Raw genomic sequence first — 20,088 nt, 5'->3', positions numbered from 1 at the left:
GTAAAAGTTATGTTCATTGTAGAATACTTACCTAAGGCCACCATAACAACAGAAAAACACTACCATCCCAGAAATAACTATATTTATGTTTAACATTTTGGCCAATCAGCCAGGGATATACACATGTATTTATTTAAATATAAATGAGATTATTCATTTACTCTGGGAGGGAGGGTTTGTATGGCTTTATCAAAATATAATTCACATACCATAAAATTCACCCATAAAGTGTATGATTTATGGCTTTTAGTACACTGTTCTGTAACCTTTTTTTCAATAACAGTATATATACATATTCTTTTTTTGTTGTTAATTCAACACTTTTCTATAATATTCTTAATGATTGCATACTGGCCCTTTGTATGGCTATATATAATTATTTAATCATTCCTATGAGTACTTATTAAAACCATTTAGCTGTTATGGGGCTTATATTCTGAAGTTATAAGTTGATTTTTACAATATTTACATATTGTTACATAGACTTTTAGTCCTTTTGTTGTTTGTTGTTCCTGAATATGCGCAATAGGAAAGTTTTACTGTGTGCCTCTGTTGAAGTTATATTATCAAAATGCACATTTTCTTGATATCTTTCAGATTCAATTAGCAGAGCCTCACAGACAATGGCTAAATGTATCAAAGCTGTTACAGAAGGTGCCCACGCAGTAGAGGAACCATCCATATGCTGAAACATCTACTAAGGCCCAGCTAGTTAATGGACAGTTATGTTGGCACGATCTCTGGAAGGTGTATCTCTTTAAAAAATAATCTTGATGTAATATTTAAGGTTGTACCATGCTTTATTTGAAAATTATATTGCAATTATCAGAGAACTTTGAGGTTTCAAAACAACTAATGTGTTGAATGTAAATGTTAAATAGTTTAATAAACATTATATAGAGGACTTTTCATGTAAAAGCACTGATAATCTTTGTGACATAAAAAAGAAAGTCCTTAAAATATGAATTTTTTAATCTTCATTGATCACTTATGCTTGTAAAGTGGATAAAATAAGAATAGCTTCCATTGCTCCTGTTCTAGTGCTAAAGAAAAGATTTACGTATTCTATCAAACTGGGTAAATAGAAAAAATACATATAATATAATCATATATCAGGTATGTATCTTGAACAACTCTAATAATAATAGCTTAATGATTATTCAGGATTTTCTGTATACTAAGCACTCTGGTTTTACCTGCATCATCTTGTTTTGTCCTTGTTACATCCGTGTGAGACAGTATTATCTCATATTACAGGTGAAGAAACTGAAGCCCAGAGATACTGGATAGTTTGCCTGAGTCCACAGCAAAAAAAGTCATAGAATCAAACCTGGTTCTCTGGCTTCAAATTCAAAGCCCATTGTCCTTAAGTGTTGGACATAATTTCCTCTCATTAATACAAATTCCGTAGGTTGTTACCTCTAAGAATTAGTATTGAGAAGCTTAATGGATAACACATTTTTCTGTTTTTTCTTACATCTGTTTATACAATATAATGTCATGGTGATTTATGTGATTTTTTTCTTTGTATAATAGATTGCACACACATCCCTTGGAATGAATGAGGTTTCAAGAAATATAATTTAGGTTCTCATTGATGTTCCATATTTATTATATTAACACCATCTGTAGTATTTAAGTCAACTAAATTACTCCAGTAATAAAAGACAAAATTAACAGCTTTCGTAATTTTCAATTGTCCAAAAAAAAGTAAAAAACTTACAATTAATCTAGGAGATGATCTAATGCTGTATTAACTTTTTTTGAAATCTTATGTTCAGAATCATTTGTTTTATAATCTTTATTTCTTTTTGCTTTCACCAGAGATTTATTAGCCCAACTATAGGTTGCAATTTTACTGATATAAGAGGTAAAATTTTTAAAATATAGATTGTCATCTTCAAAAATTGCTCAGAATTTGTCACCCATAACAGCTTTTTCAGAATTATTTTATTCATTTCAGTCATAAAGTTGTGTACTTTGTTTTAAATTCTCAGTTGCCTGAAATATAACTTCTTCCTAAAAGACTTTGAATTTAATACAAACTCCTTATCTCTCTCTACCTTCTTTACTCCTTAGCCTGTTGCTGAACTCACGGGGCAGACACTTTCGGTTTTTTATTTTACACAGTACTCTTCAGTGAATGAGTATATACTTCATAGGATTCTTGGTGAGGGAATGTTGCATTCAGATGGAGAAATGGTGATATGACTAAGATGGTCCAGGATCCTAGGGCTGCCTTCTAGTTTCATAAAGAATATCTAGTCTGGGCTAAGTAGTACTCATTAAAGTTGTTGGTTTTGCATAAAGTAAATATGAAAGTCTGTCCCATGTGCACCTATCAGTCACTTAATACAAAATATTAAGGTTGAAAAGTGAAAGTGTTAGTCACTCAGTTGTGTCTGTCTCTTTGCTACCCCATGGACTGTATAGCCCACCAGGCTCCTTTGTCCATGGAATTCTCCAAGCAAGAATACTGGAGTGGGTAGCATTTCCTTCTCCATTCTGTCACATTGCAAGCAAATTCTTTATCATCTGAGCCGCCAGGGAAGAGCCCATATTAAGGTTATCATGAGCATAAACATTGAAGATGGTTGCAAGACTTTCTGAAGAATGGATCCAGATAGAAGAAAAATACATATAGATAAGAAGAATAACACTGTTGATGGAATTTTGATTGTAAGCAATGAGGGAGTCAACAATGAAAAAACTGCAAAGAATCAAGGCCGAGTCCTTTTAGTTGAAGATGGCAATCTGGAAAGACCCTGGAATAGTACCATTTAGAGAGGACCACTAATATGTGTCATCAGAGCTTTAAGTACATTATGTCTAGTTAAAGCCATAATGATCGGTATTAAGACCCAAGAAATATCAAATAACTTGCCCATTTTTACCCAGTTAAAGACTAAAGGCAAGAATGTTTAACTATAGATATTTTTACTGTTCATTTTGCCTCAAAAAATGTTGTGGGCAATTAATAGATACAGAGGAAAAATCTTAAAAGCCTTAACTCTATACAGAATGCCCCTCAAATTTATTGTGAATTATATTATAATGAATACATTAATAAAAGCATTAATAATACTCAGTATGCAATAATTTACTATTGTTTGTTACTGAGTTTTTTAAACACCATTTCTTGCCAGGTCAGACAGATCTTGTTCAACTTTGGAAATGTTACTTAGAAAAATGGAAGATTGTTTCATCATCTGTAAAATGATAAAAATTCTAATGATTGTACCTACTTTGAACTTCACGGTGTTGTAATGAGGATTAAGTTAGAAAGTCTAAAACTTTCTTAGGCTATTTCTTGACATATAGTAGTGGTTAATAACTGAGAACCATCATTATAGGGAAAGGGTGTGTTCAAAATTTTGCTGAGTTTCAGGAAGTTGCAGCTAACCATCCATGGGAGTCCTTAAAGTCCCCATTCTAAGTGAACCAAGAGAAAAACTCAGTTCTGTCAAGTGTGAGGGAAAGCCAAGCCTAATAAAACCTCTAGCTTCTGTTTTCCTAAAGAAAACTATTTATTTAATTGAAGAGAATTGAATGACTTATCCAAGGTCAATCCAGTAAACAGAATATTGCTACTACAAACTGTCCACCAGGGTTGTGAAGATTAACTTATTATGCAGAATTCTGCAGATTTTGATGGAATTTTTATTAGAATAAGACTTACTGAATCTGTTGAATTCTAACCCTTAAAAGAGATTACTCTGAAAGCAAAAAGATAAAGCAGTGCTATCAGAAGAGGGAAAACTATATGCTGATAGAAAAGGAGCAGAAGGAGTGTGAGAGCTATTGATGTGCATAAAAGGGGACAGGAGGATTTTTTTGCTGGCATAAGCCTTTGGCTAATATAAACTGTCACCTTTATTGTTACCAAAACAAATTAACTCCACCATGATTCAAGTTCCCAAGGAGAGAAGAACTGAGGCAACTTAGCAACCAAAGCAGTGGTAAGAGGTAAGGTTTTGTTTCGTTTTTTTTTTTTTAATGTTAACGTCATTCATGACCACTGTTAAAATGTCACTAGCACTCCTGTACTCTTGCCTGGGAAATCCCATGGGCGGAGGAGCCTGGTAGGCTGCAGTCCATGGGGTCTCGAAGAGTCGGACACGACTGAGCAACTTCACTTTCACTTTTCACTTTCATGCATTGGAGAAGGAAATGGCAACCCACTCCAGTGTTCTTGCCTGGAGAATCCCAGGGACGGCGGAGCCTGGTGGGCTGTCGTCTGTGGGGTCAGCAGCAGCAGCAAAATCGTTAAAAACGCCTGTTACCAAAGGCCCAGTGTGGCTGGGAAAGAGTCCAAGCAGAAATAAATGATATGCATGACAATTTTTTAGGACATTTTGTAAGGCTAATCCTACCTTATAGCTAGACCGTAGGTTTGTGAGTGACCCAGTTTTTGGAAACAAGTACTCGTGAAAAAAATGATCCTTGATAGAGACTTTTTGAAACCCAAAAGATTCAAGATTTAATTACTTGAAACTGATCTTCAAACTGTGATTGACGTTCAGAATCTTTGACATCTGTATAATTTTTAAAATGAAAAATATATGTGGGCATTGAAAAATAGAGTAAAATGCATGGTCTAGGACTAGTGATTATAATATTTAACTTGAATTGGTTTGTAAAGAGATCTTAAGATGAATAACAGTTTCCTTCTTGAAGGAAAGTGAAAGTGAAGTGTTAATCACTTAGTGGTGTCTGGCTCTTTGCAACCCCATGGACTGCAGCCCTCAAGGACCCTCTGTCCAGGGATTCTCCAGGCAAGAATATTGGAGTGGGTTGTCATTTCCTTCTATAGGGTATCTTCCCTACCCAAGGATTAACCAGGGTCTTCCGTGTTGCAGACGGATTTGTTTACCTTCTGAGCCATTTCCTTAGACATGTATTTTCAAATCTGGAAAGGACTAGGAAAAAATCTAGCATTACACATGTGTTTGATAATTATGGAATTGGAGGCCAAGGAGAATAAGGGTAAATTAGGGAGAGGTTTTGTGATTTGCCAGCCCTCTGACTCCTGGTTCAGTGACATCTCAAAGCCTTCAGTTCAGCTCCAACATTTATTTAACATTTGCAGAGTATCTGCTGTGTGAGGTGTAATAAGTACTAGGACTACAAGAGATATACATACATTTTTATTGTATGTATTGTAAACATACATACATGTTTATTATGTGTGAAAAGTATCTTAGATGCAACTACCTCAGGGTAGTTGAACTAGTTGAGGAAACAGCTTAAAGAAAAGGATTGTCAGGACTTCCCTGATGGTTCAATGGTTAAGACTCTGCTTCCACTACAGGGGTCGCAAGTTTGATCCCTGGTCAGGGAACTAAGAGCCCACATGCCATATGGCAAAAAAAGAAGACAGTACCCTTCTATCACTTGACTATTTGAAGATTTTTACAATAAGAATATATTGCTTTTATAATTTTTTAAAACATAAACGAAGAATGGCAAAACAAAACTTTGAAGTTGATGAAAGCTAAAAATAGGATACAAAATTGTGTGCATCCTCTCTGTGCTTGGCAGCCTCTAAGATGGCCCCGGTGACCCGTGCCTCCTGGGATTCCCTCCGCTTTGTCGTCATCTCTCCTTGAGTGTGGGCCAGACTTCCTGATTCGCTTCTAATGAGTAGGGATGTTTGTGCTGAGATTAGGTTTTGGTTTTTTTTAAACTTAATCTGTGATTTCGGTCTTGGGTTTGCTCTGATTCTCTCCCTCTCAGATCACTACCTGCCATCTTGGAGAATACTTAGCCTACAGAGAGATCTCGTGTGGTAAGGAAGAAGCCTTCCAGCCACCATTTATAAGTGAGCTGAATCTTGGCTGCCAATTGAGATGACTACAGCCCTAGCCAACAGTTTAATTGCAACCCCATACATTTCTGGATTCCTAACAGAGAAATTATGAGCTAATAAATACTTGTTGTTTTGAACCATTTAATTTTACGTTATTTTGTTATGTAGAAATAGTACAGGGATTTCCGTGGTGGTTAATAAAATCCACCTTGCAATGCAGGGGACTTGGGTTCTATCCCTGTTTGGGGAACTAAGACCCCACATGCTGTGGGGCAACTAAGACCACGTGCCACAACTAAAGAGCCCATGAGAATCAACACAGCCAAATAAATGAATGTTAAAAAAAAAAAAAAAAAGAAATAGCTAGTACACTATGATTACATCTAGGCAAAGCCTGCTGCTGCTGCTGCTGCTAAGTCGCTTCAGTTGTGTCTGACTCTGTGCGACCCCATAGACGGCAGCCCACCAGGCTCCCCCATCCCTGGGCTTCCCCAGGCAAGAACACTGGAGTGGGTTGCCATTTCCTTCTCCAGTGCATGAAAGTGAAAAGTGAAAGTGAAGTCGCTCAGTCGTGTCCGACTCTCAGCGACTGCATGGACTGCAGCCCACCAGGCTCCTCCAGGCAAGAGTACTGGAGTAGGGTACCATTGCCTTCTCCGAGGCAAAGCCTAGAGTCACCCAAATCTAATAACTGACTTGTGGGATTATAAAGGCCTGGCCATCTAGACCTAGTGGAGGACAAATGTGAAGGGCTCTTTTAAGCGTCCAGGTTTTCTATGGGCCTGACTGAGGATGTCATTGGCCCTGCATTGCAGTTTAACTTTGCCCTCTGCCCACTTCTGCCTTCTTCCCCTTCTTTACAGGTGTTGATCCCCATGGAACTATTTAATGAGTGTTTTGCACATTGAATTCTGCTCAGTATGTGCTCCCTGGGGAATTCAGTCTGTTACAGCCTTCTGGAATATCTGTGGATCCTACATAGCTGCTTCAATTATCACTATATCTCAGTCAACAAGAAGCAGTGAGGGAGGGCAAGTAGAGGACCAGCACTAACATTTTATTGACATGACTTGGAAATTACATCACTTCCACTCACACACCACAGGCAAGACTCATTACCACACTCACCTGCAAGAGCGGATGCTGGAAAATATAGCCTTTAGCTCAACAGCCATTTTTCAACTAAAATAGATTCCAAGAGATGTTCCAGTTATCTTTTGCTGTATAACAAACCACCCCAAAACTTCGTGGTGTAAAACAACAATCTTTTATTATACTCATGAGATTCCATAGGTCCAAAATGCAGAAAGGGCTCAGCAAGATGGAACCTCAGCTGGGTGACTCGAGTATTGGGGGATGACTCAAAGAGCTGGGGGCTAGAGAAGCTCTGGCTGAAGCACCTTAAATCCCCAGAGAGCATCTTCACTTACATGCTTGGCTCCTGGGCTGGAATGGTGGAAGGACAGGTTCAGAGGGGGTTATCTTCCAGAACATTCAGCACGACAGTCCCAGGACAGATGTACTCACAGGGTGGTTCAGGGTTCCAAGAACCATAGTGTTGCCAGAGGCCAAGGGGGAAGCTGCAAGGCTTTTGATGACAACTTCGGAAACTATAGCATCACTTCACTGTGCTTTATTGGTCAAGCCAGTCTCGGAGCCCACCCAGGTTCAAAGAAAGAAAGCATACACCCTTCCTCTTGAGAGGAGGAGGGTAAAATGATTAAAACAACCACAAGAATAGACACTGGGAGACAAGCCCTATGATACCTACTGCAGTAGTGAAGAAGGAGATATGCAGGAAAAAGAGACTGTAATGAATTATAAAGAGAAGCTTCATATAACATACCAATTAATCTATACCTGTTTTCTCATTAGTTACCACAACTCAACTGCTTTTGTATCCAGTATAGAGTTGGTAAGTCTCCTGTCATATATAAGATAGGATGAAGACCCTTTCCTTTGGCTCAAATTCTTTAAGCTTTTAAATATAACCCAAGAACATTGGCAGCCATAACTGAGATGCTTTGGGGGGCATAAAGGCTACTTATAGGACATTGGCACCCGTAACAGATGCTTTGGGGGGCATAAAGGCTATTTATAGGAGGAAATGAGCCTTTGTGAGTTTCCTCACAGATTGTCCAGTCTGGGTTGCTATAGATTGAGTAAGTACTGGGCCAGATGGAGTAATGTTCCTCAAGTAATAGATTTAATATCACAGTCTGAGTACAATAGTAGAACCCAAAGTGTAGTTTTTCAGTGTCTTCTGTTCCATTTCCACTTTACAGGATTTACTATATTCTTCAGTAGGGTAAGTAACCTCCCTGCTAGAAAATGTACTGTAATTAATATAAATTATTTTCTGAATTTAAAAAAAGTGGCAAATCTTGAGGACAAGAACTAGGACAAGAACTGAGTCTATGGAGATCTTTAAACTCTTTGAAGACTTGGGAATTTTCCTCATGTTCCGAGGGTTAGGGTGACCTTGTCCCTTTGTTCTAGAACAGAAGCAATCTACTTTGCTGCTGGGAAGCCCTGGGTTAATGTTGGAAATCTAAAAGGAGCAATAAAGCATGATTAAATTTCATTAATCTCAACTTGCCCTGCCAAGAAAAATAAAGCCCAAATATTTTTTTGCCTGTTTCTGCTTTTTTTTTTTTTCCCAATTGGAGTATACTTGCTTTACAATATTGTGTTAGTTTCTGCTGTACAGCAAAGTACATATATAGAATCAGCTATATGTTTACATATAAACCCTCTGTTCTGGATTTCCTTTCCATTTAGGTCACCAGAGAGCACTGATTAGAGTTCCCTGTGCTATATAGTCAGTTCTCATTAGTAATCTATTTTATACATAGCAGTGTATATATATTCAGAGAAGGCAATGGCAACCCACTCCAGCACTCTTGTCTGCAAAATCCCATGGACGGAGGAGCCTGGTGGGCTGCAGCCCATGGGATTGCTAAGAGTCCGATAGGACTGAGCAACTTCACTTTCACTTTTCACTTTCACGCATTGGAGAAGGAAATGGCAACCCACTTCAGCGTTCTTGCCTTGAGAATCCCGGGGATGGCAGAGCCTGGTGGGCTGCTGTCTATGGGGTTGCACAGAGTCGGATACGACTGAAGCGACTTAGCAGCAGTGTATATATGTCAATCCCAATTTCCCAGTCCATCCCCTCCCCCCGGAACCTGGACTTTATCTGAGATATATTGTTACATGGATAAAGTTAAATCATAATAGAGCCTTCTGGTAGGTCCCCCAAACTCCAATTCCCATAAAACATAAAGTGGAAATTTATGGTTTGCTTAGTAGCTGGCACTAAACAGCTACACCCCTTCTTGAGATGGGGCTTGTTTTGTATCTGCAAGCTGGGAGGAATGAGGAGGGAGGGGCAGCAGCATTTTCTTGGGAGTTTGGGGTTGTTCCTCAGTAACTGTGTCTGCGTCTTTACTCCGTGACCTCTGTGCTCTCCTTGCTTACGCTTCGCTTTCTAGTAAGTGCGTGTGTCCATTTCTCCAAGCCTTTTTGTTCCATGAGAGGCAGGATGCACCCCTGACCCCTTTCCCGAATGTTCTTAGCTAATACTTCTGTACTCTTCCCAGTCATATATGAAGCGCATTTTCTACAGGTTCACACTTGCCATTGTCATCTCATGTATTCTGTACCTTTCCTTCATCTTGACTCCACATATAAAATACAGTGCCCTTTGGTTAAACTGGAACAATTCTTATCCAAAACTGGAGTATTAGGAAAATAATTTTATAAGGGAGTGGTTTTAGGAAAGGGTGGTATCCTGTACAAATCGATTGATTGCCAGAAAAGAGATACCTGATCTTTTTAAATAACCTGTTTGATCTTGAGAGTCCACATCTTATTCCACTAAGATCTTTTTGATTGGAATTGGTTCTTCCATTTCATGTTTTGTGGTTTAATTAAGTCCCTTGCAAGAAGAGCAATTTTCAGAAGGGAAATGAAAACCACCCTAAAAGGGGGCAGAGATCTTTCTCTGAGACAAACTACCAAGAAATTATTAGGAAGTTCTATGTTCCTAATACACCAACCTGCTCTTATCATTACTAACTTACAACTAAGGCTACTAGGCAAGGACTGGGTCTGCTCAGTGTTTTTCCTCCGGGAAGTACCCAGTGTGCTTTTAAATCTGAACATTGTGATGTTAACTAGGATTACTATGTATAATCCTCAAGACTGAATGGACCAAATCAACTGCTCACCCCTGGAAATAACACTTCACTTTTCCTAGGCACCAAGACACTGATTAGGGCTCTAGGCAAGGAATTTTCCTAAGTCAGCCCTGCAGCCCAGGAAGTCATTCCTTCTTGCTGGTGAGCATCTCCCTCCCAGAGAGCAGAGTTAACTCACCTCTGACTCATCATGCTTATACACAATAAACAGTTGAGAAAATATTGTCTGCTAGAGTTCTGGATGCAGTAGAACACACACACACACACACACACACACACACACACACAGACATATACATGTGTGTATGTATCTAGTGAACCAAAAGATACCACATCCCAGTTTCCTGTGGGGCCCATAATTCTTCCCTGGTCTCACCCACCAAAGTATTACATCAAAAGCACTGACTGCTCATTTGCACTAACAGGGATGGACCTACAGATGATCATACTAAGTGAAGTACTCACTTAGTATGTACTTACTTAGGATTGTCTTTTCTCTGAGAGAAAAGAGAAAGACAAGCATCATGAGATCACTGATATGTGCAATCTAAAAAACAGTACAGGACTTACCTGGTGGCACAGTGGATAAGAATCCACCTGCTAATGCAGGGGACATGGGTTTGATCCCTGGTCCGGGAAGATTGCACATGCCTTGGAGCGGCTAAGCCTGTGTGCCACAACTACTGAGCCCTAGTTCTAGAGCCCCTGAGCCACAATTACTGAGCATGTGTGCCACAACTACTGAAGCCTGCACGCCTAGAGACTGTGTTCTGTAACAAGAGAAGCCACCAAAAGGAGCAGCCCGCACACCGCAATAAAGAGTAGCCCAGCTCACCACGATTCGAGAAACCCGAGCAGAGCGATGACCCAGTGCAGCCACAAGTAAATAAAAAATAGTACAAATAAAATTATTTACAAAATAGAAACAGACTCACAGACACAGCAAACAAACTTAAGGTTACCAAAGGGGAGGGGTCAGGGAGGGATAAGTTGGGTGTAGGGAATTAACAGATGCACACTACTATTTGTAAAACAGATTAACAACAAAGATTCATAGCACAGGGAACTATATTCAATATCTTTTTTTTAAGAGCAAATGTTTATTTTTTAATTAGACAGGCTTTGATTTCTAATAGTTCATTAACAATTTATTCTATCAAGCTACTGTTAGGGGACAGTTCTCCCTTTATATCAGACTCAAACTCCCAACTTCTAACGTGTTTCCACTAAATACAGTCTTATTAATTATACAACAACAGGAAAGTTTCTTACAGAAAGCAATTACAACCCCCCAAAAATCAAAAGTGGTTGTTTGAGTACTGAGCTTTTTAAGAATAATTTCCTTTTCATCTCATTTCAAGAGTAATTTTATTTTTAGATTTATCAAGTTCATTTGTTATTTTTAATTCAATGTTATATTCATTTTATATTTAATATCTTGTAGTAAAAAATAATGGAAAAGAACTTTTAGAAAATAATATAAATATATACAGAAGAAGTGGCAAGAAGACACAGAAGAACTATACAAAAAAGATCTTCACGACCCAGATAATCCCAATGGTGTGATCACTCGCCTAGAGCCAGACATCCTGGAATGCGAAGTCAAGTGAGCTTTAGGAAGCATCACTGCAAACAAAGCTAGTGGAGGTGATGGAATTCCAGCTGAGCTATTTCAAATCCTAAAAGATGATGCTGTGAAAGTGCTGCACTCAATATACCAGCAAATTTGGAAAACTCAGCAGTGGCCACAGGACTGGAAAAGGTCCGTTTTCATTCCAATCCGAAAGAAAGGCAATGCCAAAGAATGCCCAAACTACCACACAATTGCACTCATCTCACACACTAGCAAAGTAATGCTCAAAATTCTCCAAGCCAGGCTTTAGCACTATGTGAACTGTGAACTTCCAGATGTTTAAGCTTGTTTTAGAAAAGGCAGAGGAACCAGAGATCAAAGTGCCAACGTCCGCTGGATCACGGAAAAAGCAAGAGAGTTCCAGAAAAACATCGATTTCAGCTTTCTTGACTATGCCAAAGCCTTTGACTGTGTGGATCACAATAAACTGTGGAAAATTCTGAAAGAGATGGGAATACCAGACCACCTGACCTGCCTCTTGAGAAATCTGTATGCAAGTCAGGAAGCAACAGTTAGAACTGGACATGGAACAACAGACTGTTTCCAAATAGGAAAAGGAGTACGTCAAGGCTGTATATTGTCACTCTGCTTATTTAACTTCTATGCAGAGTACATCATGAGGAACGCTGGACTGGAAGAAACACAAGCTGGAATCAAGATTGCCAGGAGAAATATCAATAACCTCAGATATGCAGATGACACCCCTCTTATGGCAGAAAGTGAAGAGGAACTAAAAAGCCTCTTGATGAAAGTGAAAGAGGAGAGTGAAAAAGTTGGCTTAAAGCTCAACATTCAGAAAACAAATATCATGGCATATGGTCCCATCACTTCATGGGAAGTAGATGGGGAAACAGTGTCAGACTTTATTTTTTGGGGCTCCAAAATCGCTGCAGATGGTGATTGCAGCCATGAAATTAAAAGATGCTTACTCCTTGGAAGGAAAGTTATGACCAATCTAGACAGCATATTCAAAAGCAGAGACATTACTTTGCCAACAAAGGTCCATCTAGCATGGGAGGTCCAGCATGCCAAGCAAGTGAATAAACAAGAAGCTTCCTTTGTAGTAAAATTAAAATTGTAATTATGTTCAATTACTTGTTATGGTAATTACCCGTATAATTGGATCACAGTTTCTAAATGGCCTACATAAACCAAATCAAACGTATATTTAGTTTATCTCTATGTATGTCTTCTGTTATCTTCCTAATCACTGAACAGTTAATTTGTCTCACTGGCATAAAATAAATATTTTAGATTTAAAAAAATAAATAAATAAATAAAAGCTGATTCTTTGAAAAAATAAACAAAATTGACAAACCTTTAGCCAGACTCATCAAGAAAAAAAGAGAGAAGAATCAAATCAACAAAATTAGAAATGAAAAAGGAGAGGTTGCAGCAGACAATTCAGAAATGTAAAGGATTATAAGAGACTATTATGAACAACTATATGGCAATGAAATGGATAACCTGGAAGAAATGGACAGATTCTTGGAAAAGTTCAATCTTCCAAGACTGAACCGGGAAGAAATAGAAATTATGAACAACCCAATTACAAGCACTGAAATTGAAGCTGTGATCAAAAATCTCCCCCAAAAAACAAAAGCCCAGGACCTGATGGCTTCCCAGGAGAATTCTATCAAACATATAAAGAAGAGCTAATACCTATCCTTTGAAAACACTTTCAAAAAAATTACAGAGGAGAGAACACTTCCAAACTCATTCTATGAGGCCACCATCACCCTGATACCAAAACCAGACAGAGACAACACACAAAAAAGCAACCTACAGGCCAATATCACTGATGAACATAGATGCAAAAATCCTTGACAAAATTTTAGCAAACAGAATTCAGCAACACATCAAAAAGCTCATACACCATGATCAAGTTGGGTTTATTCCAGGGATGCAAGGATTCTTCAATATACACAAATCAATCAATGTGATACACCATATTAACAAATTGAAAGATAAAAATCACATGATAATCTCAATAGATGGAGAAAAAGCCTTTGACAAAATTCAGCACCCATTTATGATTAAAACTCTTCAAAAAACAGGCATTGAAGGAACCTCCCTCAATATAGTAAAGGCCATATATGATAAGCCTACAGCAAACATTATTCTCAATGGTGAAAAACTGAAAGCATTCCCTCTAAGATCAGGAATAAGACAAGGGTACCCATTTTCACCACTATTATTCATAGTTCTGGAAGTCCAATGCAATCCCAATACAGATTCAATGCAATCCCTATCAAATTACCAATGGCATTTTTCACAGAACTAGAACAAAAATTTCACAATTCATATGGAAACACAAAAGATCCCAAAAAAGAAAAGAAAAAAAAAAAAAAAACAAAGGTCCATCTAGTCAAGGCTATGGTTTTTCCAGTAGTCATGCATGGATGTGAGAGTTGGACCATAAAGAAAGCTGAGTGCCGAAGAATGGATGCTTTTGAACTGTGGTGTTGGATAAGACTCTTCAGAGTCCCTTGGACTGCAAGGAGATCCAACCAGTCCATCGTAAAGGAGATCAGTCCTGGGTGTTCACTGGAAGGACTGATGTTGAAGCTGAAACTCCAATACTTTGGCCACCTGATGCGAAGAGCTGACTCATCTGAAAAGACCCTGATGCTGGGAAAGATTGAGGGCAGGAGGAGAAGGGGATGACAGAGGATGAGATGGTTGGATGGCATCACCGACTCAATTGACATGAGTTTGGGTAAACTCCAGGAGTTGGTGATGACTAGGGAGGCCTGGGGAGAAGGTAATGGCAACCCACTCCAGTACTCTTGCCTGGAAAATCCCATGGATGGAGGAGCCTGGTAGGCTGCAGTCCATGGGGTTGCGACGAGTCAGACACAACTGAGCGATTTCACTTTCACTTTTCACTTTCATGCACTGGAGCAGGAAATGGCGACCCACTCCAGTGTTCTTGCCTGGAGAATCCCAGGGACGGCGGAGCCTGGTGGGCTGCCGTCTATGGGGTTGCACAGAGTCGGACACAACTGAAGTGACTTAGCAGTAGCAGCAGGGAGGCCTGGCATGCTGCGTGCGGTTCATGGGGTTGCAAAGAGTCAGACACATCTGAGCGACTCAAATGAACTGAACTGAACTGAACTGATACATATATATAATATAACTGAATCACTTTGTTGAACACCTGAAAATAATATAATTTTGTAAGTTAACTATACTTCAATTAAAAAATTAGCCCAAGGAGAGGGGATCATATTCATCCCTAGTTCCTGTACATTAATGGAGCAACTACCAGTGGTTGGGGACTATACAGGTGTTGGAGACTGACCCTGTCTTCAGTGGCAAAAGCAGAAGAGTCACTGATGATTGCATATATGTGCAAGTGCTGTGACAGAACAAGGTCCCCTGGGAACAGCAGGGAACACACGTTTGTGACAGCCCTGACTGGGAGGCTATCAAGAGCTATCAGGGAAGGCTTCCGAGAGGAAGTGCCTACTGTGAGGAGGCCTGTGGGCTGAGTAGCAATAAGTCAAGTGGACAGAAGGAGCACAGCGAGCAAGGACAGATGCCTTTTTGGGAAAATGGGAAGTAGCTCTGACAAAATGGGTGCCAGATGATGTGGTCTGCTTCATGAAAGACCTTACACTTTCCTTGGAGGCACTGAAGTGAAGGGCGTTGAGTTGAGAGAAGTATCTTGAAGTCATAAAGTCAATACAGGTTTTGAGCTTCGCATAGCATAGTTAAGCTCCAGGTGTGGCAGTCAAACCATTTCACCTCTATAATTTTGTGGTCAACCAGCAGTAACACCCACCTCTTAGGGTTACTTCAAAGACTAAATGGAATTATTTACTTACATCAAGCTGGCAGCAAAGTGCATGTCACCTAATGAACATTTTAATAAACATCAGTTTTCTTTGCCTAGAAAAAAAAAAAAAAAGCTGGCAGGTCTTTTCTCTCTATACAATCCACATTGCCCCAAAGCCTCTTCCCTTTCTCCTCCTATAACACACCCCCACCAAATAATTTTATTTTCCATCAGAGGCCCCCCAAGTCTGCTCTCTGTTCTTCAATATATATGCACAAAATTCAGCCCCTCTCTAGCTAAGTTTTTTGCAGGGCACTGGAGAGAGGGAGACAAAGTGAGTTGGCAACAGACTGTCTTCTAGTTAGGTAATGCATACAGCTGTCTTTTTAAAAAAAGTTACCTAGTATTCCCTCGTGTGCCTCTACCAAGATGTATCCCAATTCCCTATCAGTAATGATAACTAAAATGTATTGAGTATATACTATGGACTAGGAACTATTCTAAGTACTATAAGAAACCAGTGGAGTAAATTTTATTAGCTTCATTTTACAAATGGGGCTTCCCTGGTGGCTCAGTGGTAAAGAACCTGCCTGCCAATGCAGGAGATGAGGGTTCGATCCTTGAGTTGGGAAGAGCCCCTAGAGAAGGAAATGGCAACCCACTCGTGTTCTTGCCTGGGAAATCCCAGGGACAGAGGAGCCTGGGGACTACTGTCCATGGGGTCGCAAAAAGTCAGACACTACTTTAGCGAATGAGCACAAGCAAACTAATTGGAGAGTGAGATAATGTGTCCATGATCACACAGTAAATTGTGGAGATAGGATTTGAATCCAGGCAATTCTTAACCACAATGCCATATTGCTTCTCTATTGATGTGGTATTTAGGGCTTTCCTATTTTTGTTCTATTACAGATAACATAGTATTAACCATAGTGAAGTCGCTCAGTCATGTCCGACTCTTTGCGACCCCATGGACTGTAGCCTTCCAGGCTCCTCTGTCCATGGGATTTTCCAGGCGATACTATTGGGGTGGGTTGCCATTTCCTTCTCCAGGGAATCTTCCCACCCCAGGGATTGAACCCGGGTCTCCCGCATTGTAGACACACGCTTTACCATCTGAGCCACCAGGGAAGTCCCTAGTATTAATCATACTTGTACATAAACATTTTTATTGGTCCTTCAGGAAACTATCTTCTATTTCTTTAAAATTATTGCTAGACAAGACTACTTATGAAAATCACTTCCAACTGGTTAGCAATCTAGTAGAAATTAGTCATGTGTAGTCATATATATTGATGCTTTTGAACTGTGGTGTTGGAGAAGACTCTTGAGAGTCCCTTGGACTGCAAGGAGATCCAACCAGTCCATTCTGAAGGAGATCAACCCTAGGATTTCTTTGGAAGGAATGATGCTAAAGCTGAAACTCCAGTACTTTGGCCACCTCATGCGAAGAGTTGACTCAGTGGAAAAGACTCTGATGCTGGGAGGGATTGTGGGCAGGAAGAGAAGGGGACGACAGAGGATGAGATGGCTGGATGGCATCACTGACTCGATGGACGTGAGTCTGAGTGAACTCCGGGAGATGGTGATGGACAGGGAGGCCTGGCGTGCTGTGATTCATGGGGTCGCAAAGAGTCGGACACGACTGAGCGACTGAACTGAACTAAACTGAGTCATATATATGGGCTTCCCAGGTGGCTCAGTGGTAAAGAATACTCCTACAATGCAGGAGACATGGGTTAGGTCTCTGGGTTAGGAAGATACCCTGGAGAAGGAAATGGCTAGGCATTCTAGCATTCTTGCCTGGGAAATCCCATGGACAGAGGAGCCTGGCGGCTACAGTCCATGGGGTCGCACAAGAGTCAGACACGACTTAACGACTCAACAACAACAGTCATATATATGTTGACAAAACTTACTCTCAGATCATAATATAAATTCATTTTGAATAGATTTTAGATTATGTGTATTTTATTAGACTATATAAATCACATTTCATATACTTCATCTATTTTATTCCAAAACATTCAACTATGTTGAATAATGTTCTTTCTTGCTGAGTGTATCCATTTTCAAAGACTTGTACAAACATGGATATAAATTGAATTCATTTTCTCCCTTTCCAATTTGTCTAGACTTACAGATTTCTAAAACTAAGTATGAGAAATATCTATGAACTTCAACATAAAAATATTTTGGATTTGAGTGTTCTGGAATAGAAAAATTTACATGTTTCTATAAATGAAATATGTAAGTACTGAAATGTATAAAGTAAACATGAAGAGCATTCTTTCTGACTAGATGTAAATAGAATATTATGAGGCAGCCAAAATTTATTTGCCCAAGTTTTCTTCCAGGATTTTTCTAAGAACTGGAGAAATAATACTGTTTTAATCTATTTGGGTTGCTATAACAAAATGCCACACACGGGGTAGCTTATAAACAACAGGAATTTATTTCTTACAGTTCTGGAGGCTAGAAGTCCAAGATCAGGAGCCAGCATGGTCGAGTTCTGGTGAAGACCCCCTTCCAGGGTGCAGACTATCATCCCTCTCTGCGTCCTTACATGGTGGAAGGTACTAGGAAACCCTGGAGGGTCTCCTTTATAACAGAAATAATCCCATTCATGAAAGTTCCAGCTTCATAACTTAAGCACCTTCCAAAGGTGCCATCTCCTAATTCCATCACCTTAGGGATTTAGGATTTCAACACATGATGTTAAGGAAACACTAACGTTCAAATCATAGCAAATGCCTAACTTGACAGCAGCTGTCCTCAATTATGGCAAAGTAACTGCCAATGGTAAACTAGATAACTGTGCTGGGAGCTATTGGTACATTCTCCCTGATTCACGCTATCAAATTAAAGGGATGATTTCAACAGCAGCAATGATGAACTGGAGTCTGAAATGTCCTGGGCTCTAATTATCATATGTGCATTCAGTAGGACTTGGAGTTACTAAGTCTGTGCAGCATTTAGGCTGCTTCTAAAATTTCTGTTCACTCTGTGTATCACAGTCTTTTGACATTATAGTTTTTCAGCTATATGCCAATTTGGAGAAAATGATCTGGTTAAGAGCAGGGTTTGGAGAAATCATTATATTCAACTTTTTCTTCCTTAAAAAAAAAAAAACAAAAAACAGAACACTGTGATACTGTACAAAATGATTTGTTAAAAGAGAAAGCTCCATAATCTGTTTCCTAGATTTAAGTCTTGGCTCCACTGCTTAGCAGCTATGTCATCTCTATTACTATTCCCTTTTTTTTTTTCAGCCAAGCCACACGCTTGCAGGATCTTAATTCCCCATCCAGGAATTAAGTTAATTAACCCTCAATCTCCACAGTGAAAGCACGGAGTCCTAACCACTGGACCACCAGGGAATTCCCACTATTACCTATTGATATGGAGGTTGCATATGCTATGATGATAGCAACACACCTGCCTCATAGATTTGACTAAATAATTTAATACGTGTAAAACACTGGACAAGAGTAAGTGCTCAATGAGTGTAAGGTGCTGTTGCTATTCCATCCTTTAAAAAGAAAGAATAAAAATGTATACCTAGAAGCCTACCTGCAACTTAGTATGCAACCAATCCATAGTTTAGTATCAGAACAGACAACATTAAACGGCTTTTTACACAAAATACTTTACATCAAAATTTTATTATAGCTCATTGAAAATAGTAAGAATGGGAAAACCTTGGTTTTATAAATGAACTAAAAAGTAAACACAGTTATAGGCAAGGGTATTTAGAGAACATTTAATTTTTTTCATTTCACTCTGGCAATGTAATTTCCAACGAATAATGTGCATACGTGTTATAGAAACTGAGGTCTTTGGACAGCAGAGTAATGCATCGTGGGAAACCATAATCATTGCTTTTTACAACTGGGTACGATCCTGTAAAATCTGTGCTGTTGGTGACAAACACCGAAGGAGGAGGAGAAACAGATGGATGAACAGGAGCTCTTCATGGCTGCTGGAGGACAAATCAAAACTGATGTCCTACCAATGGAGGATTAATGACATCTACTTTTACCAAGGATTTGGACAAATGTGCAAAATATACTGCAGTTTTTTAAAAAGTGACTTACGGGGCTAAGAAGAAAAAGTAAAAAAGGATGTTATTAAAGGGATATTTTCCTTTTGCCTTATTTTTGTGGACTGATGGCCCCATCTGTGCAAATATATTCACGATGTAGGTAGAATAATGGCCCCAAATATGTCCATGTTCTAATCCTCCCCCCAACCTGTGAATATTACCTTACATGGCAAAAGTGATTTTGCAGATGTGACTGAATTAAGGATCTTGACATAGGGAGATTATTCTGGATTATCTGGGTGGGCATAATGTAAGCAGAAAGATCCTAAGAGCAGGACAGGACAAGAGTCACTGGAGCCTGGAAGACACTATGTTGCTGGCTTTAGCCATAGGAAAGGGGACTTCCCTGGTCCAGTGATTGAGATTCTGTGCTCTTGCTGCAGGATGGGGTTCATCCCCTGGTCAGGGAGCTAACACCCTACAAACTTCGAGATGCAGCCAAAAGTAAATACATAAATAAAGACATAGGAAGAAATCAGTAGTCAATGAATGCAAGTAGCTTCTAGAAGCTGGAAGAGACAAGGAAGCAGATGCTTGCCTAGAGCCTCCAGAGAGAAA

General features: G+C 39.4%; 1 protein-coding gene across 2 annotated transcripts in view; it reads left to right on the top strand.

Annotated features, from left to right (window-relative positions):
• Positions 1–2,901, top strand: part of NDUFS1 (NADH:ubiquinone oxidoreductase core subunit S1) — a 33,184-nt gene extending 30,283 nt beyond the window's left edge. For both annotated transcript variants that reach the window (XM_068966951.1, XM_068966952.1), the window contains exon 19: positions 598–2,901. In XM_068966951.1, the coding sequence (XP_068823052.1) occupies positions 598–689 (92 nt within the window). In that variant the 3' untranslated portion in view covers positions 690–2,901. The remainder of the gene's footprint in view (positions 1–597) is intronic.
• The last annotated feature ends 17,187 nt before the right edge of the window (positions 2,902–20,088 follow it).

Source organism: Capricornis sumatraensis, chromosome 3, assembly GCF_032405125.1.
Source record: "Capricornis sumatraensis isolate serow.1 chromosome 3, serow.2, whole genome shotgun sequence".
Lineage (NCBI taxonomy): Eukaryota > Metazoa > Chordata > Mammalia > Artiodactyla > Bovidae > Capricornis > Capricornis sumatraensis.
The sequence above is the reverse complement of the archived record's forward strand: the minus strand, read 5'-3'. Positions and strand labels throughout refer to the sequence as shown.